Source organism: Netta rufina (genome assembly GCF_964035555.1).
Source record: "Netta rufina genome assembly, chromosome: 8".
NCBI classification, from domain to species: Eukaryota; Metazoa; Chordata; class Aves; order Anseriformes; family Anatidae; genus Netta; species Netta rufina.
The window spans coordinates 15,254,466-15,276,230 of NC_140131.1; the positions used below are offsets into that span (position 1 = coordinate 15,254,466).

The following is a 21,765-nucleotide window of genomic DNA, read 5'->3' on the forward strand; positions in this document are numbered from 1 at the left end:
TAACCATTACAAACCTAACCCAATAAAATGCTAAAGTATTGGGCAAAATCACTCTTCAAGCAGACATAAAAACACCAAGTCAATAGTTGAATTTGGCTCACATTTTTATATAGGGAAAACAATGAATATTTCAATTTTACATCTTATTCATGTTACTGGACTGAGGTATCTGTTAGCTTACATAAATACTGGTTTATTTTTTCATATAAGTGCTTGTGTTTATAGAAAGCTGTTTTCTGGTTTTGTTGGTTCTCTTTCTCAATTATCTGAGTGGAAAAAACTTTATGTTTCTCTAAAAGGCTGAAGAAATAGTTTCAGCAGTGAAGCAAATACACTGGGGCAAAACATTAGGAACTATACTGCAATAAGCGGTTTCCTATTGCTTCTAAACTTGAAATACATTTAAAAATACAGATCTACAAGAGATTTACGCAGGAATATACAGTGCTTAGACATTCAGTACTACAGTAACATGATTTTTGTGCATCAGAAAGGTACAGCATTACGTACTGAGGCCATCCAAGTTTAAAAGGCCACAAGATTCAACATTACCTAAAGGCATTATCTGTGAAACAGATTTGTTTCAAGAACAGATTATGGGATATAGATCAGTACATTTATACTCTTAATTCCAGAAGAGTTAGATATGATACTCTTGAAAAGAACAAACAAGAAAAAAAACAACTACCAAGACATTAGTTAATAGTTACTGCACCTGCCTGCCAGGGTAACCCACTGCCCCAGTACTGCCAGCCAGGCCTGGACTTCCCTAAACAGAAGAAAAAAAGAAAAAAAGATACAGAAACAGCAAACAAGCTTAATGTCAGGTTTACAGTTCAATTGTTTTATCATTTTTCTTTTAAGACTTAGTCATATGAAACAGCTTAAGCTCACCGAAAAATTGCTTTTTGAAAAAGTTACACAGCAACTACCCAAAACTTACTTGGCATATATAAGTAATTCCATCAGATGCATATCCTTAAAGTCTTGTAAGAGTAGTGTAAGACTTTGTGAAATACAAAAGTCTACTACTTCCACAGTAAAAACACAGAAACAACTTATGAAAGTAGTTGAGTAGGGCTCAGGAGACAGATCCTTATAGCAAAGTAACTGCACTGGTCTTAGCTATATTTGAACAAATATGTTAAGTGTTTCATTAAAATAGAATTCTTCTGTCCTTACAAAGTCAAATTTCTTTGCATTCTCCAGAATCAGGTCAATATAGCACTGGATTAGTCATGAATGCATTGAGCTTCTCTCCACCTCCTTCCTCGCAATCAAATCTAAAAGTCAATCATGTTTCTGTTTTACTACTTAAAATCTGAACAACCTCCTGTTTTCAGAAATCTCTGCTTTTCTGAAATGGTGCCATATGCTATGGTGCCATCACCAAGACATGGGAAGCTCCTCCTACGTCTGTTCAGTTCACTTTATTTTATAAAAGCCAAGTCCATAAACTGCACTGTCTCCCAGCCTGACCCTTCCACTCACCGTCATATGTCAGTGTTACTATAGCTATAGATCAGAACTTCCTCAACCATTCACAGTTGATTTATGGTGAAACAGCAGCCACAGAATGGAGAATTCAAAAGTGCAGAGGCAAAAAGGGGTTGCTGTTTATTTTGTTTCAGTGAGCTGTCACTGAAGCAATTCTGTCACTTAATTTCAACTAGTAGTGATTCATCTTCTGACAGATGTTATGCTGTGGAACTGGCATCTGTGCTCTCCTACTTCAGCTCAAATGGAACTCAAAAAAAACAACACGTGTGCATGAAAAAAGCTCAAAAAGCAGTAGAATCATTGTATTTACAACTTCTCTTTTAAAATTCTGCTTTGGTTACTAGCTGTTCAAGGAATTCAACAATTGAAAAATGCAGAGGAATATCTGTCTTTGCTATATAAGCTTCTAAAAACTACAGACATGGATAGGTGCTACAGATGACAAGTAATTGGTCTAACTCATCTCCTTCTCCAGACAGATCTGAAAATACCAGCAGTAAGAACTACTTGTAAATTAAAACACTGTCCTCTAAAGTGCTCTCTTAAAAGAGAAGTCAGAGTACTTTCTAAACATTAATCAAGGAAACTATTTACAGTGAGGTTCCGTTAACCTCAAGGTTAACTCACAGTTATCACAGAAAAACACCTTTGGGCCTAATAAAAATCGCCACTCATTCAGCAAAGATGGCAGAAGGTGGCTAAAAATAATTTAAGTTATGGATGATGTTCCTGAGTTTTTATCTCCCTTCTGCTATCATCTATTATCATCATCATTTCACTTTCAGCATTGTCCAAAAGGGCACTCATGTTTCCACGTATCCTGTTGTTAGGTGCTTTGTTAATGCTAACATGATGCATTCGTCAATTGGATGTCTCCAAAAGGTTGTTTCTTGAACTGACATAGAAGTGAGAAGAATACACAGTATAACCACTTCACTTTCCACATGTTAAGAGACTAAAGAAAAAAAGGCATTAGAAGCATTACATTACAGGTTTTGAGAGAATCTGAACTGTGCCTCTAACAAGAATTTTATACCAGCCCCTGCCAAGCCAGCGCGGCAGTTGAAGAAAAACAAACTAGTCTTTTCTACTTCATCTAGATCATTTTTTCACCACATTGATCTCTACGTAATCTGATTCTTGGTCAAGAACTATCAAGTATTTCCTTAACCAGTCAGTAATTTACACTGATTGACTGCAGTGAAGTCTTATATTTGATTGTGCATTCTGCTATTCTCAAGTTTTCATCTGAAGAGTAGAGTCTACCATGTTTTCACCACTTACCTGCTCACCCCGTGGCCCTTGCAGTCCTAGGTAACCCTTCTGACCCTGCAGGTAGAGAAACAGACATGTAATAAATGTAATTAAACACAAAAGAGACTTTTTCTTCTCACTCCAATCTCCCTTCATGGAAAAAAAAAAAAAAAAAAAAAAGAAATCCAAACTTGTTTGCCTGCAGCATTAGTGTGGTTTATATTTAGCAGCTCTCATGGAAGCCAACTTCAAGAAAAGGAGTAAAAAATCTTCACGGCAGTGTAGATAATTTCAGGATATCAGCATACTTAAAGACAGTTCCAGACTTGTGCTTTTTTAAAACAAAGGAGTATATAGGATGCCTTCCCCTCTGATTGCTGAAACTGCAGAACTGGATTTGGTCCAGTTTATTACTTTGTTCCAAATCCTTGTCATAATGCCCTCTCTGCACACAGCAGAAAGGTGGATAGGTATCTGGAGTCAACCCAGACGGATCTAGGACACCTTAAGGAAGACAGACCTTCCAGGACACAATACTTTTTAAAAATTAACTTATAACAAACTCCAGCTCTTATTATACTATGGAGTTCATATCAGTGGAGAGAGTAGCCTGTTCCTCATCTCAGAAATCTTTCCTGTGGTGCTGGAATTGTGAAACCGTCCAACTTTACTCTCTGTACTTCAACCATTTCAACCACATTTTAGGTATTAAAGATATAAAAAAAAAAAAAAAGAAAAAGAAGAAAAAGAATTAAAAATACACCTGGAACCTGCTATCAGCCTCAGTACACTTGAAAAGGAAACCTTCTTGGATGTCTTTACACTGTCCCAAACATATCCAAACAAGCTGACCAAAATGAGACCGTAACAGTTGCGCGATTGATGCAGAAGCCAAGCGTCTGGTCTCCACATCCCTTGCAGAGGTACCAGGAATACACAAGCTTCTTTCAAACTTCAGCTTTGGGATAAGACCAAAACAATCCTCATTACATATAGAAATCTATCACAAAATTGGCTTCAAACCCATTGACTGAGGAGCAGGAGTGCCTTGGCTGATGTGGAACATCTGGCTGCCTTGGGGTATGGTGTTGCTTATTAGTAGAGATTGGGGGTAACATGACAGACCCGCTGTAATAAGGAATTCTGAAACAATTTCAGAAAACTAGGTATCCCCCCATTTTGGATAAGTTTCTGCAGGACAAAAAGAGTACCGCTGCATGGAATTAATTATCATATACAAAATTAAAGGACAGAATGACTTTCCTTAGTGATAATTTTAGGTAAAAGAAGATAATGACATCTGCTAAGCAGTTGTACTATTATAGGATTGCTTGAAGAATCTTGGTCCAGAAGAGATGTACTCATTAAGCGGCCCAAAGGCCTCATTTTCTCAAAACCCAACACAGCAGGTGTGTCCTTTCATTTTGTTAATCACACACAGGACATTGTCATTTTGAGAAACTATAATCTATTCTGGTTTCAATCCTCTCCCATAACGTAAGTCTAACTTACATATGCTATCTTGTATCTAAGAAAGCCGCTCTGCATTGCTGTTGTAGGGAAATGAAAAAATAAAAACAACACAAACTGTAAGAGAGATACAGGGTAAACCAATTAATCTGATCTTGGATAAACCAGTTAATGCAAAATATTCTAATTTACTATATTAATGCATGCTTAAAGAAAAAAAATGATTAAATTGCTAAAGCAGAATTAAAAATGCCTGCATAACCCAGTAACAGATCTTCAGATTTCAAACTGTGCTTCAAAATCCATTACATTTATTATGGTTCCAGTCCCCTCTATATTTCGTGAGTTTTGCCCATTTTAGAAGTTTACACCCTCCCTATGATCAACTAAAATAGATGTTGTTAGAAGAACTCTCAGCAGTTTATTATTTCTGTGCAAGGGAAAAAGGAAAGCAAGTGCTGTCATACATGCAAAGACTAGAAGAGAAGTTTGTCATAATTTAGTTTTAAAGTGGGTCAGTTTAGCTGAGTGACAGCTGCATGGACAATCTCAAAAGGCGACACACAAGGGAACTGTGAGATGAAGAAGCCCTAATTACCACGTGCATGTTTCTACAGAACACCACCTTCTGCAACAGGAAAAATGCCGTTATGAACTTCTGTTTTAGCGTAATATGTCTATTCTCTTATCTAAACTTAACACAGTCCTAATTCATTTTCAACTCAATGCTAGTTGGGAATGAAACTAAACAACACTAAAGCAAGTATTTAAAAATTCTAGATTGTTCATTAGTCCAGGTTCATATTCTTAAGCATGCCCGTATAAGCAAGTCCCAGTTTGCTCTGAGCTAAGATGAAAACGAACAAGACGAATGCAAGTTCACATGTATTGGTTCAGAAAACAAAATACCTCCCAAATCCTAACACAGATCAACACTTCGATTTAAAAGATCAACGTGGAAGTGAAAGGTTTGAAGCTCTGAATTACAGCAATACAGACTTCAAGCACATTACTAGAACACCGCAATTTGCAAGAATATTTCTATCTATATTACAGAATGATCCTTACCACCAGCTAACAGCAATCAGAGAAGCCTTCACGGAGAGCTTAAGTGTCTGTCTACCATATGCCCAGTGCAGCAGAACCCATACCGAGTGAATTCTGTAAACATGAGCACCGTCCTTTCTGACAAACCTATTCCCCAGTACGCTGTCAGAGGCGACTTGTCTGTCTTTAGAGGTCAAGTAGGCTCTTTTTGGGAGGAGGAAAGAACGAGGGGGCTTCCACCCTGGTGAAGTCTCTGCACTGCTATAATGAAAGGTTTTTAAGTGCTGATCAAAGAAAACTCCAGATAAGAAATATGTGCAACTGCTCTAGAAACAGCGTTCTCCTCAACCTTATTCTGAATTTCCAGCCATCACTTCTGTTTCAAAAGATGCCTGAAAATACAGCCTTTAAACACTTCATAAACATGCAATTTTCTATTCTTATGCTAGAACAAATTTGGAACAATATCCAGGGGAAAAACAAACAAAAAACCTACCATGAACTGAGCAAAGCTTGGCTTTTTATACTGTGTGTTAGAGGCAAAATAAATGTCATATTTTATATGTAGCCACAAGGATACATACTCCAACACATGGAGTGTAATGAAAAAGGTCCATCAGAATAATCTGTTTCCACAGTCCTGATTATTAACATACTTTTGTTTTAATGTCTCACAAAAAAAAAACCCTCCGTGTATTCAGCTTTATCAAAAGAGACACATCATTTTATAGTTATAATACAAAACAGTAGTTTACTTGTGCTATTGTACTGCACTGAAAATTTTTTTTCTTTTGTAAAAAGAATCTTTCCAAGAACCTTTCCTAATATGATTTACTAAATTCAGATATTCAGGAGAAAGAAAAAAAAAAGGAAGCAAGATCATATGGCTTCTCAGAAGTCATTCAGATAAAATAATAATAATAATAATAATATGGATGTTGGTCTCAAATTTCTAAAACATGTTTTTGTATAAGCACTGAATAACAAGGGACAAAGTCCAGAAGCAGGGAGATTCCGATTAGAAAACTTGAACACAATTTCAGCCACAGTCAGCGACAGCCTAGAGCATGTGTGCTAATGCCCAGCGGAGGGCAGCAGGCATTGCAGTGTACCCAAACCTCAGCTCTCCAAAGAAAAACAGAAAAACAATGACAAAAATCAACGAAAAAATGTAACTTTCATGAAACTAGCATAGATTTGTATTACACTACTAAAAGAATATCCGTTAAGAACTGTAGGCTTATTTGCTATCAAATATCTCGTGGTTTAGAAACTGTTAACAAAAGCCATCTGCCAAATATCAAACAGAATTTGTGACACCATTAATTCATATAAGACTTGCTTATCTTCCTTTTTAAGTGGAAGACAAAGAATATCAGAAATCTGTTATTTATTCAGTACTATGGCAATTACCCAGTAGTACTGGGCTACAAAACAAAAATTGAAGTGCTTTTTTTTTTCCTGCAGTTTATTCTTGTATCTGGTTTATTTCACAGCTATTTGTGCTTACATTCCTTTGAAAATTATTTCAAAGATCACAATAAGCAAACAACAAAAGGACTAGTCTGATAGTTACAAACTGGTAAATGTGCTATTAAAAAGTGATAAAGATCAATTATTTAAAACAATGAATTGTGAGCTTGTCATTAAAAAAAGGCAAGCATGAAATACTTTTTAACGTTTACAGGTGTAGTGCATTCAAAAACTGGTGTTCTTGCAACGTAGGTCAGGCAGAAGTTAACTTAAAAGTGGTTCTAATTAGTGTCTGATGTGTACAACATGGTAACAGAGAGTAAAGTTTCCAGTGATCAAGTGATCACAATTCTCCACTGAGTCTCTAAGCCTCAGATAAGGAGTGAATTCTTGTGGCAGGAAGAAAGCATGACGGCCATGAGATTTTCATTTCCTTGCTCCCAAATGTTAGTCCTATAATGCAGAAGAAGTGACAGCTTCCCATCTAAAAACCTTTAAAACAAAAACTACTTTGTTTTCTAAGTAAAAGCATAAGCCTGATGAAATGAGAAAGAACAATACATGGGGAATCTCAAGGTGGCCCAAGTTCAGTGAGTAACAAAAGCTATGAACATGTAGGTTAGCTCCCAACAGAAGGGCTGCAAACTTTTGTTACAGCGATACATTTTTTCAGTTCACAGAACTGTGGACCACATGTGTTTGGAAAACACAATTTTCCACACTCACACCTCATGATGCTCATCAATGATAGCTTCCTTTTCTAGTCACATTTTCACTGTTTTGGTGAATTCTAGAAGTGAATGATTATTTACATATATTTTAAATAATTGTCTTACACTAAGATCAAGACAACACTGAATGAAGATGTTTTAAAATGTAACACAATGAGTTTTGTTGCAATAACATTTTTTCTTTAAATCAATAACAGGCAAGCCTTTAATCGTTATTCCTTCTTCATATGTCAAAGAAAGACTGCGAATTCCAGGGCCTATCTTTCTAACAGTTCATTCAATTTTTTTGAGGAACACATTACAACTGCTTTTAGAGCTACTACTGCAAAATTTTACTGTGGTATCTCTTCTCCATCTTTTTTATTACAATTGCAAAAACAAAATTGTCTTCTTAAAAGACAACATTTTAACACTACTTTCCCTCCAACCTTTATTTTTGCTACTGTGCCATTTTATTAACAATACTGACAATACAGAGCAGCCTACATGTCAGATAATCTCTTTCCACATAAACTATATCCACTCGCTCACACTTCTGTGCTCATTTTCTTAAGGTTGTCTCATTTCCTGTATTAATATCCTTCAATTTCCCTCCCCAAGTCTCCTTGTTTGTCTTGTGCTTTCCTGTATATGTAGGCCTGCCATAATTTTGATGTATTTCTTAAATGCAGTGTGTAGCACCTGACGTTTCTCATACCGAAAGAGCATCGCCGTTATATAGCACCCAAAATTGGAACTTATTTGACCTGGCTTCTTTTTTTTTTTTTTTTTTTTTAGCAGTTCTGGCACACTCTTGGGAAAGTAGTAAACAATGCAGCACTGAAAGATTGAACACCAGAACTACTATTCAATGAAAGATCTTTATATCCCAAAGAACTTTTGCTATATTATGAAGTACACAATAAACAAAATGAAAAGATTTACTGAAAATTGAACACGATCAATTTTCAAATGGCTGTATCTTGCAGGCACACCCACACTCCCATTCTGTTAAAGTAGGGGCATGCCATGCCTGCCATAATCTGTTTAATTTTTACAGAAATTTTGCACTGATAGCCCTGGAATCTCATACATTTAACAGTACCAACAGCAGACATAAAGCTCATTCACTTTCCGTTCCCTTAACCACAAGATGTACTTCTGATGACTGTGCATTTGAGGCAGGGAAGCCTGTGTGAAAAAGGAAACAGGAACTTACCTTCTGGCCTTTGATCCCAGGTGGGCCTTGAAAGCCTATTGGGCCTGGATCACCCTGTACAAGAAGAATATCCAGAATCACTGTTTCATTGGAACATAACCTAGGGCTATCGATATATAGGACTTCATATCTTTGCATTCTTGGACATTTGGTATGAAGAAGTAAATATTTTATTAGGCATGGATTTTTTTTGCTTAGAGGAAAAAAAATGAATAGGCTACACTTTTCCCAGGTGCTACCAACTGGTACTTGGGCTGAAGAAATTTGACTTGGGTGAAAAATCAAGAATCTAAAAGAAAGAGAACTAGAAAAATACCTATCCATCTGATATTTTTGGATTATGGAGGCATTTTACATACAACTAGGTGTAGCTGATACTTACACATGGGTGAGCTTTAAACTGTTCAATAATATATCTGTGACAGGTTGGGCTCCTGCCACAGAATATACTTTGAGTTTCAAGTGGCCATATATAGCTCATAACACTGGTTAGATTGCCAAAAGTACAAGCTCGCTAACTTGAAATAATGTTGCTATTTCTACAAAAGCAGCAGTTAAATTTCTTACCGGTTTCTGAATTTTGCTCAGCATTTCTTTAACATTGAAAATATGTATTTGTGAATGTTAGGATTCAACAAAAATTTACACATTAACAAAGAAATACTATTTTACATTCACATCAGCAGCTAGTAAGTAAGAGTTATTTGTTAACGTTTACTTTGTTATAGATAAGTCCTGGACTCCTACCTGTTTTATACTTAGAACAAATATTCCGCAACTGAACTAACAGCAAATGCTCCTAATAAAGTTTTTCACAAACACAAGTCACTCTAAGAACTAGTCTAACACATTAAAATGTAAATATGCCATTAGATTTTAGCATTATCATTGGTTTTAAGGTTTCATATGTAATCAGATGATTTGTAATCTAAAAATGAGTAAGCCACAAGCTTTCAAACACATTTCGATGAAGAATCATTCTAAATATTTATACTCAATACTTCCACAAAAAAATGCAACAGATAAAACACACACACACACACACACACACATATATATATATAAAATTAAGATGTTACCTTTTCCCCACGTTTTGCAGGTCCTGGGGAGAATCCTGGGTCTCCTTTAGGGCCCTATCACAGAGAAATAAGCTCTTTAATATTATCAGGGAAAAGATTTTTTAATTATGTATGTGGAAACAAATGTTTTCCACTGTTACAGTGAGAGAAGTGGGAATGTATATATAAACTGTATTTATTATCACTGAAAAAGTTTTGGAAAAAATCTGTAAAGCATGATGACAAATTATGGTAATTCACACTGAAAGGAGATTTGTATTTTTGAAATTTCATGTCACAACAACATTTATGACAAAGCTTTTATTTGCAACTTGTCTAGCAATACAGATGTCAGTGTGTCTGTATTCACAATTATAACTGAATATATGACCTGTTCTTGGTTTTGCCTGTAAAGCCTTATTTATCAAACAGTAAATGGATACCAGTAAAGCATGCTGTTATTTCAATTTCTGTGAAACTGTATTTTAAAATCCTTTAATCCAGAGTAGGCCTGTTTAAATCTGTTCATTTACTTTAAATGCTTATCTTTCCTTAATTGCGTCAGTGTTCTTCTCCGAGTTAAAGGTTGCTTTAAAGGAACACATGCTTTCAGCAACCATTTTTATTCTCACAGGTATTTCCATTAGTTTGTCCATAAGGTTAATATACTTCTGCACAAACCCTTTAAAAAGGCACATGTGAAGCAGTCCCGCTAAACAGGATTACAGTAGTCACCTGGACTGAAATGTTTCCTCAGGACCCACCACCTCAGGACACCATATATTCCCCAGTACAATGCAAGATTACCACTCTATATTACTGTGCTGATTTAAACTTGTCTGGGTCTTCCTCACACTCACCACCTACTCTACCCAGTGCAGACATTCCGGAAGGACAGAGCTGACACCATGGTGGAAGGCCTCTGTTCATTTACAAATCATTTCCTAGCTGTTCATCATTCCTGGGCAGAAATTACTGCCTGCATCTAGAACTAGGCCACAGAGCAGGGAAGAACTCTGCCACACTGTTCACTGCTATTCCACAACCTTGGTGCCAGACCCTTTGAAAGGAACAGTTTAGGCCATCCTGGGGACAAGGTACAAGACCTGCCAGCCATGGCTGGATATCTCTAGCTAGCCAACACTCCTCTCATAGGGATGTACAAAACGAGCAGTGTGAGGCTTCCTGACAGTCTGCCAGTTAAGACCTGTAAAATAGTTAAAAATCTACATATTTGAACTTTATATTTAAATTTTATGTACATGAAATGCTACTGGGCCTGACACTCATCTTGCTTTCATTACTGCAGATCAAGAATTATCCCACCACAGTTAAGATTTGTATGTGAAGCCATTGGAGAAACTGAGCTTGTTGAATACTAAAAATAAAGCCTAGAAATCTTTAAAAATAAATCTTTACTGTCAATTTGTCAGGTCACCACCACCAAAAAGAAAATACACACACAAAAAAATAAATCAAAACAAACAACCCAGCTCCCCCCAAACAAACAAACAAATAAAAAAAACACAAGCCTTCTGACAACTAAACTCACAGCCTTTCCTTTCCTCTGTAGACATAATTCCTCATTGCTTTTAATCTAAAAAGCAAACCAGCCATTGTTATGCATCATTTTCAAATTTGGATGAGCATATGACTCTCATTCCAAAAACAAACGAACGTGATCTTAGCCTGCAAAGCAGCAAATGGAAGCAACATGGAAAAACAAAAAGTTAGTACTGCAAGCAACAAAGGCTAGGTGCAGGTGTTAACAATGCCCCATGTACACACCCATACACAGAATTAACTATGCTGAAGGGTCATGGCAGAAGAAAAAGTTGATTAATTTGCCTTATTTTAACCTATCTACTAGAATTACATACTTTCATAATCAACAGGTATATGAATAAGCTTTTAAATGTCAAGATGCAAGGATAAATAAAGCACCTCATCATTTAATCCATGTAACATCAGTGTACTTAGAACAGCGCCAAAATCCACAAACTTGATTTTCTTGACCTAACTCTTTTTCCTGAGAGCCGGAAACATAGTTAAGTTTCTTGAGTATTTTAAAATGACTTTAACACCCTCAATCAACTTTTTATCAGAAATTGAATGCTGAGGACACTTAGCTATCGGTAAGAACTGCTAAGCATATGTTCAGGGTGGAATCTGGCTCTTCATCTGAAAGGATCAGTAGAAACACTGAGGAGGAGATTAGCTAATGTTGTTCCATGCTTCAAACAACTGCATAAGGGATGTTTCAACATAGAAGGGAAAATGCATGCATCTTAAAGGTAAAATACAATTCTGCATGAAGTTACTGCCAGAAAATTATTGCAACTCATCTGTTATGTGTTAAGATCAAACAAAAGTGTTCATTTCAGCTTCCATAGTCAGTATAGGTCAACTAGATCTTCACAGTCAATTCTTGGTGAGCACCTGGTTAGTTTCTTTTCAAATAAAGCTATTTCAGAAGGTACTTGTACTGAAAGGGTAATTTATAGTCCAACAGATTAAGACGAATGCTAACCACCTAATGAAATGTGTGTGTATACATACCTATATATCTGCATCTGTGTGTGTGTGTATAGATATGTGCATATCCACACAATTCCTTCTGTTTTTAAATTCCTGGAGATGGCTACATGACTGATCAGGATTATAACTCAGTGAGGTGGGAAAATCCATTATCAAACAAAACCTCCAAGTAATTGGTTACAACTATTTTCCTAACAATGTACTCAATTGTCACAATATTTATGCTTGCTGTATAATAAACTATGAATCTGAGCTTAACTGTTCCTATAAAACTAGATAGTAACAAAAAGACATAAATAGAGTTGCTTCTTTTTACAGTGTTTATCACTGAAAGCTTTATTAAATTTCTTTTTATGTCCTCAAGTAGTTTCTAACACCTGTCATGACAGGTCAGATTCCTGCCACAAGGAATCGCACTAAAACAAATCATGGTTGCTGTTCTTTTTTCCTAACTTATCTATCAAATCATTCAAACTAAATATGAGTTGAAGGCATTCTGCAGTTGCACAAATCTGTCAAAACTGTTTAAAGGGCCTTATGTTACACAGGTTTGAAGGGTTTTTATTTGAGCTTCCAGGTCTCATATTTTTTCTTCAGTTTTAAATATCACATCCACACATCTAGAGAAAATTACTATATTAATCAAGTGATAATGTTTGAAATAGCAGAGTATTTAAATATGGAAGGTTGCGTACTGACACAAAAAAAAGGAATTTATAGAGAATGACTCAGTCTTTTTTCCCCCTTGTTCTTTTCAATCAAGACAAAAAGATTACAGCAATTAGATGTTTATTCTCCATAAATTCCAGCTTACTGAAGAGGCTGAGCTAATTTACAGAAACTCTTTTGGGAAGCACAGACTACTTGCATGGGTAATAGTTTCCGAATCACCATTCTGCACATAGTTTTTTATTCCCCGAATAAACTTCTATTTTGTTTTGATTTTGATTGATTATATTTAATTAAAAATTGTTTATAGTAATAGTCTCCATCTGTAAACCAAAGAAGGCCAATTGCTTCAATTAAAGGAACCAGTGCTATGACTTCCAAAAAGTCATTAAGAAGCTCACGTATTTACATGGCAACATAGATAAACTAACTCACCTTTGGACCCGGCAATCCTGGCAAACCTGGATTACCATGTGGTCCTGGAATACCCTGTAAAAACAAACAAAAAAGGGAGTGGAATTATTCAGCACATCACTGAACAATTGTGAAAAGTTTTGTGAATCATTTTACTGTATAATTGTTGCTTTTAGAAGCACTGTTTGGGACGTTCAAGGGATTCTCAAGAAATGTGCACATCTTCCTAAAAATTAAGTACTCCCCCCCTTCTTTTAAATCTCTCTTTTTTCTTTCTTTTATCATCTTCCCAAATCTGAACAGGTATTTGGCATGCAGTCACTGCAAAGTTGCTCTGCAGCTGCAAAACTTGGAAGCATTGAATTAAAGCAGAAAACACATTCACAGGCACCCAGTTTATAAACTGCAAAAAGAAGGAATTGTAGTAGTTCTCACTGATTTAAGGGACAACTCAAACAGGAGCATTCCATCTCCTCTAAATAAATCATCACAGACAGAAACCCGTCTGATTCTCCCACAGCTAATGTAGAAAATGGGTTTGTTGCCAAAATAATTTAACTAAAACCATTCCAGGAACAGAATGTCTAACCAGGACTATCTATATCTAGTTAAAACACCATCCAGGATAAGCGTCCATTCCCGCAATACACTGAGTAATCCTCAGTCCACGACAAACTGCGCATTAGGGAAACTATTTTTGCAATGGCTGTCAGCAGCTATTTTTCCAATAAAACTGGAGGACCAAACTGGTGAAAATCTATCTCTGGTAAGTCAGCAGTGAAACTTTCACTGAATTTACTAAGGCCAAAATTCACCCAAACAATTCAACAAATAACAAAAGAATAAGAATCTGTTTCATCTCTCTCATAGTCTTAGTATTCTTAAAGGAGATAAACTCAGCATTTATTTTTTTTCTTCATATGACTCTGAATTTAGCAATTATACCTTGCAGTAACACTGAAAGCTGTATCTCTTAAGCACTCTGTCTTACTAATGACAATGTTGACAAAACTCCATAGAAATACTAATCTCTCAAACAGCACGTGGGATTAGCTTGAATGCTGGCAACATTGGAGGCTCTCTCAGGGATTTAGGAGAAAGGAAACAAATAGAAAGTGCCAATGGAGCTCGAGCACTGAAGTGGCTCCTAGCTTTTGCTGCTTGCAAGAGTCACTTGCAAGTTGGAGCACAACTGAAGATGTGCTGCACCACAGAGGTGCAAAGGTATCCTGGTGGAATGGGAGGCATTAGGGGAAGTTGATCTCATTGTTGATTAATTCTGAAGTCACTGGAAGTTCATTCTTGAAAAAACTTGGAACAAGCCAAAAAACAAACACACGCAAAACCAAAAACCTTCAGTGTCAGATGTGGACTTCACCACAGAAACACAGAAATCAAAATCTGTTTTTAATGGCAATCTCTGACCATTAATCAGACATTGGTATACTGCCCAAAGTCTTCAACCCTTGTGAACTTCTGTCAATATCAGGCTTGGACACGGACCCAAGAAACCTTGCAGAAGGCCCAGGCAACGCAGCTCTGCACTCTGCTGCTTTCCTTTGACACCTCGAGTCACATTTTCAGATCACAAATGGCAGTTCACGCAATGGAATACAAAGTCACAGGGCAGACTTGTACATGTGGAGATGAACTTTGCGTCAACAGGGTTTTACATGCTTTTTGGCTCAAACTACTCTGACGTACCATGTCTTTTCACTAGCTGTACTTGCTTGAATTTATCAGCATTAGGCAAAGTAAAGAGCACTGACATTTCAAAAAAAAAAAAAAAAAAAAAAAAAAAACTCCTTTGCTCAAATACTTTTCCAGTCTTTCTTGGCCCATATGAATATCTATTTTAAACTCTGTGGCAGAATTGCTGGTAAATAATCACCTTGGCCATTTCCTTACTTCTCCAGGTACCTTACCATAAATGGTGTCTCCTTACATCAGAAAGGATGCCCTACTCAATAACTAATCCAAAAAACTTGCACAGTAGAGCGCTATGCTCATAAGTCCTCTACACGTTAGAGGACTTGCAGCAATAAGAACAGAGCAGGAGAGAGATCTCACCAGCAGACATGGCTTTAGACACACAGGTAACCTCCAAAACAAAAGCAACTTCAACTTGTGAGGGTTGACTTGGGTATGTTGGATCCTGCCTCCAAGGCAGGAATGGCCTCATAAGCAATACTGTTTGGCAATATAAAAATCTGAGATATAGGTACTGTCAGCTCTTATGTAGCAGGATAATTTGAAAAAAGAACACAAGAAATTAAGTCAAAAAGATATGTATTTGAAGAAATTGTTTTCATTTTATACTTTTAAGTGTGTCTTATCCACTCTCTTACCTCCAGCTGCTCTAAAGCACTCATTCAGACTTCTGCCCCCTCAACCAGTGCACTTTCCTACCCAGCCACATCAAGTTTTGAAAGCCAGCAACGTACAGGACATTCAACACTTTGAGTGACAGCTTGTTTAAATATGCTCCAAAGACTGACTCAACACTACTCCCACACATTGGCTAGGATTTTCATATAAACTGCTCCCTTACTTCCTACTTTCCATTCGGCTAGCTTAGGGTGCTACAGCATAACTGCTTACATCCCCAAATACCATGACCCTAAATCTTCTACATAACAAATGCCTATCACGCCTTTTATCAAGCTATTGTAACACAAGAGTCCAAAACAGATTACTGGGAATTATTTTTCATTCTTGCAGTGGTTAATTTTGTATCAGCCGTCTGCTCCTCTGTGGCAGTGATACACATTGCTCACTCCCTCTCATTCCAAAAACAAACGAACGTGATCTTAGCCTGCAAAGCAGCAAATGGAAGCAACATGGAAAAACAAAAAGTTAGTACTGCAAGCAACAAAGGCTAGGTGCAGGTGTTAACAATGCCCCATGTACACACCCATACACAGAATTAACTATGCTGAAGGGTCATGGCAGAAGAAAAAGTTGATTAATTTGCCTTATTTTAACCTATCTACTAGAATTACATACTTTCATAATCAACAGGTATATGAATAAGCTTTTAAATAAAACCAAAAGATGTGAACTCCAACTCGAGTTTAATTATCATTGGCCTGTGCAGACCCACACAAGAACACAGCTGTTTACTCACCCGAGGACCCCTCTTTCCTGATGGACCAGGTAAGCCTGGAGGACCTGGGGGACCCTGGTGACAGAAAATCAAAACAATTAAGGCTAAAATTCAGCACAAGGACAGTACCACAAGTCTGAATCAGACCAATTCTTCTTGTTGATGACTTTCTGGTAGTAGAAGCCTCTCTACTTGAAAACTGATTCCCAAAGTGCAAGCATGTGTGTTTTTAGCCTTGCTCAATATCAGATCATGTTTAGAAATTATTTTATGCCTGAGGAATTGGAGACAATCTAGATTAATACAAATATGCTTAAGCAAAATTTACAAAGGAAGGAGAGCTAATCTCAAGAGCTAGAAACATGTTTAATGTATTTCAAAACAAAGAACAAAGGATAATTAAGCCTTTTTAATAAATACACTGGCATGCCAAATATTTTATAAAAGTCAGATAAGTAATCATGAAAAACGAGATAACCACTGCACAGAAAAGACAGACATGAAAAAAAGAAACAAACACGGACAAATGATTGTCTAAGTTCCCCGATAACAAGCTTGGGATACGGATAACTGGCAATGTGTTCATCCTTAGTTTCACTTGTATATAAATAATATAACTTGCTTATATATATGTATATAAATTATATAAATCACCCAGGCTTCCTCATGCTCCTGTGTTCTGCAGATTCTGCATCTTCTCACCTGAAAGCCTAGGTGAAACCCTTTGAATATCATCCTGCCCACCCCCAGACAACACTGCTGAAAGCTGGCAGGCATACCAGAGAAAATCAAAAGGGCAAGCATGGTGACTGAAATGAAATGGCCAATTTGCAGGCTTTGAAAAGAAAAGCCAGCATGTTTTTCATAAAATAAATGTGTATATTTATAAAATAAACCCTTTGAGGTTTTATTAACAACAAATAAATTACTTAATTAAGGCAAAACTGTATTTTTTAAAAACCTAAAGTTTTAGGGAAGTGACATTTCTTTTACCTTGGAAAGAACATCACTGGCAGAGAAGAGAGTGCCAATTATAGGCTTTAGGAAATACTAAGCCAATTACCTTCATTTAGCCAAAATATGGACTTCTTTGCACAGTTCTGGAAAAATAAATCTTATTCTGAGGAAGAACAGCAACAAAAAATATTTTCCTTTCCAATTAATCATAGTAATCTTCAGAGACTTTTTTTTTTTTTTTTTTAACTGTACAAAATTCAAGTGATACAATCTTTCACTGTAGAGGACAGTTTCAGTGTTCTGGACTCAGTAAGATCCCACTACATTTACTCACAAAAAATCTGCTAGAGCCACTCTAATATCTCCTATTAATTAAATGGTCTAAGAAAACAGTGGAAATTTTAAATTGGAAAAACTAAGTCTTGTATTAATATATGTCTAGCTGAATCCTGGAACCTTGCTGACTGCCCCAAAACCATCAGAATTGGGAAACATCTGGTTTTGGAGCTAGTCCTTGCAACAAACGTGGATTCTCCTGTAAACAAATTATACGCTTTTTTTTTTTTTTTTTCCCCCCAGGCTGGCAATTATGGCCAATGAAAGTCTCAGGGAAATTGGGCATCAGCTTGGGCAGTAAGACCAGATGCCTTGAATCTCTGAAGTGCTGAGCACTGGCAATCGTCACTGGGCTCCACCTGCCAGAAAGTTCAGTTGGCACCCACAGCGCAAATAATGACTTATACAACCCAGAAGACACTTCAAGAGCAGTACTGGTAGCATTTCCCCAAAGTTACTGTCATAAACGTGATAGCTGTTTAAAGAAAGCTTACTGGTAGGCAGGGACAATGCAGAGAGGCAGCCCTGCTGCAGCCCTAGCCCACACGTGCACCTCTAAACAGCAACGCAAGTCTTGCTCTGCACGAGGAGATACTACAACAGAGCAAGACTCTGAATGTTGTTCAATGCAATATTCATCCTACCTGTAGTGCAGGTAGGGAACGTATGTATGCCCATCCTGCATAATGTTATGCAGACACAAACCACATACAGGTTGTGCTTCCATCTCCACGTAATTTAGATCTGTTACTGTCCCAGGAAACAAGTCATGGTCATAAAGTCAAACTCTAACATCATATTTTTAGCTAAGGGTATTCACTATTCACCCTGATTGCATAAACACTCACTAGCATCTTTATGCTTTTCTTCAGTTAAAAGTTCCTCATAGCGTTTAAGAGTAAAAACCTCGCAGCAAGCTCTTCACCTGGCATTCTTGTCAGGAGAGTTCCAAAAACACACCTCAGACAGCACAGGGAGTTCCCACCCTGCCACAGCTGGAATAACGCCTTCTGATCTTTCCTCTCAAATTGTAAGTTGAGATATATGCTTTGTTTAGAAAATTATCCTCTGGCTACAAAAGGAAATATACCACATTTTTCATTAAGTAAAAATAGTTTTAACTAGCATACAATCTTTTGTGGTAAGAAGTTCTTCTCAACGCCTATTTCAGACACTCTACATTTCCATAAAAAAAAAAAATAATAATCCATTCCACCTTTTTCCTCGCAGAAACATGAATGCATACTTATTGCTATCTCTTGTCTTTGCTGCTGATTTACTGAATGAGGACAGCAGGAATGTTTTTCCTTACTCAATTCCTTTCTTGATATATCTTTTTTAATAGATTCTGCTTTCTTTGCAAAAAAATGCTTTGTGATTACACTAATTCATGAATAATTACCTCTCTTCATCTAAAAACACAAAAATGAAGCAAAACTAATGGAGGAGAAACTTTTTGCTACACAGTAGGAAAACACATTCTGTTCTCACAATCAAGCTCTCAGCAAACCCTAGAAATAGCAAAATAATTTGAACTATAGAGCCAAGAGTGAATAATGCATTCCTCAGGCTTTCTAAAACAAAGTCAACTGTTGTTGACTTTGAAGTCTCTGGTTAACAGTAATTAACAATTAATTGAACAACTGAACAAATACTTGAGTCTTCTTGCAATTCTTCATCCTTAAGATGTCATCTTTTTTTTTTTTTTTTTTTCCTCCAAGACCATTTTCTCTACAGAAAGCCTTTATACCTGTGCACAAGGACTAACAAACCAGCTTGCTGAATGCATCTGCAAAACATTACTGCTTAGAAAATATGCAGTGGGAAATGTCTTAATGACCTTATTCTACAAAGGGTAGTCCTACAAAAGGCATCCCATTGATTTGTGCCTTGATCTTCCATCCTGCTAAAGGATATTTTAACTTTTTGGGAAACAACAGTCATAGAACTATAGTTAAACACTTCTCAAAACATTACCTTGCTATATAGACGCAACACATTTTAAGGAAACATTATTGCCCCTCCCAGGTGATTGATTAAAGCATTAGCAAGGACTCTCCTTGACCACAGCATCTTTCTTACTCCTTAACCCACAGTGGCTCAGACTCCTCAACTTACGCAACCTCTCAGCTGAGAGCAGACTTCGCACACCACACACCAGTCTTCCTGGAAATGTTATTGCAACTAATTGTGAGAAGCTATTACACCCCATACACTTCTTCAACTTGTTTAAGCAACAGCAAACTTCAAGTCAGCATGACTTTTAATAGTAGCTAGGAAGCAATTTATGAATACGGTAGAGAGGCATCTCTCAGGCATCCACTTAAGCTCCTGAAGACAACTTCTTCAAGTGAGTCAGTCTCTCTTAAACCAAGGAATTAGTCATTTGTTTGAATAGTTTCTCCTCCAACTGCTGCCAGCAGCAGTAATTAAACAAACTTGAAGCAATTAAAAGTGTTAACGTTTTTGTACTTGACATTTTAACTACCAACAAAAAATTACTACTTTGGTAAACATTACAGATGCAAACTTTAAATCCGCTGCTTTAATAGCATCAGCTTGCACAAAACAGATGAAGCTTCTTTAAGAAAGACGCTAGGAGTTATCATCCTTATGAATTGCGAGCATTTAATTGATCTAATGGAGCGGAGAAGCTCTAGTTGTGACTTCATGGTGAAAAAAATAAGAGTAGATCCCACACTTCCAGTAATTTCCACTACCTTTTGAAAGGTCCTCAATGAGTGTTGTACTGAGCGTGCAGATTTCCTAGGATATTCAATCCAGCCTTTCTATGGATGCATGTGCAGTTCTTCCAGCCTGTCAAATGGCTGTTGGTATGTTTTTGTTTTTTAATTTATTTAAAGACAGAGCTCAGCACATGGAAACTGAGGGCAATTCTCTCAACTGTGGCCTTTGCATACTCAAACCAGTAGAAAAATAGCCAGTCTCCAAAGCTCATCACTCCTAGTAACGAATACAGGTTATCACTGTAATGCTTGATGCATTCTCTAGTTGTACTGTAACAACATCCTAATACCCTCATCTGACTGCCTAACCAATCAGTCCCCCATCATCTGTTTGTACTTCTGATTTCTGTCATATTGCACTAATAATGTGATGATGCACTAAATGTCACCCCATCAGTTTTGGGCCATCTAGAATTCAGATTCTGTCACTCAAAATTCTTCTACCTATATCTAGCATGCTCTCTCTACCTTTTTTAAGCATTAATTTTTGAGCAATCAGGATTCTACCAAACATGAACATCCACCTATTTTTTTCCTCTTGCTTCATTTGAATTTCATTAGAAGTGATACACAAAACACACTGCTCTTCCCCAATGCCCTAGAGCAGGCAGTCACTTGTGTAGGATTAACCTCCTTTCAGTACAGCTGTTGAAGGCTTTCTCTGCAAAGAATGCTACAGCAACCAAAGCAATGTCATTAACATCAGAGGAATATACATGGCTTTGGGTTACGGATTAAAGCTTCTCAAGATTGCTGTGAAGAAGATAGGAAAAATGTATCAGCTTCAGGTGAAGTAAAAGAAATGTTTAAATAATTAGGATAATTTTTATTTTTTTTTTCTAGTAAGAAAAATAAAACAGTAGCTTAACTTTTTAACTGAATTAGCAGATTTCCCAGCCTGGGCAGGGAACTGTGAGCGTTACCTGCAAAGCTAAGATATGTGAAGGTAATTAACTGCCCAGTACATCCCCTGGTGCTAGGGAGAGCTGCAGCAAGCAATTTTGTTCAACTGATAAATATACTGAGTGAAATCTCGGATGACACTATTCTTACTGCTTTTTTGTTTAGCACCACAGTTAGGATTATTTAGGATGTCTAAACTTCTGCCCTCTTCAAGGGTTCTCGGCCTCACACCTCTTGTCTGCAATAACACAAACTCGTCCAGGACTCAATTCTTCCTAACGCAGGGACTGCATTTCCAGTTCCTCCTGGCAGTATCTCCAGACTACTTTTCCTTACCAACCAGATAGCCTAAGAAACACCACAT

The 21,765-nt window shown here is 36.9% G+C and overlaps 1 protein-coding gene across 1 annotated transcript in view; it reads right to left on the minus strand.

Moving 5' to 3' along the window:
- The window catches only part of COL24A1 (collagen type XXIV alpha 1 chain), a gene marked incomplete at both ends in the record, with an annotated part of 134,533 nt that overhangs the window by 97,845 nt on the left and 14,923 nt on the right, over positions 1–21,765 (minus strand). Inside the window, 6 exons of the mRNA XM_084291454.1 lie at positions 716–769; positions 2,785–2,829; positions 8,674–8,727; positions 9,753–9,806; positions 13,374–13,427; positions 16,480–16,533. Of these exons, the coding sequence (XP_084147580.1) occupies positions 716–769; positions 2,785–2,829; positions 8,674–8,727; positions 9,753–9,806; positions 13,374–13,427; positions 16,480–16,533 (315 nt within the window). The remainder of the gene's footprint in view (positions 1–715; positions 770–2,784; positions 2,830–8,673; positions 8,728–9,752; positions 9,807–13,373; positions 13,428–16,479; positions 16,534–21,765) is intronic.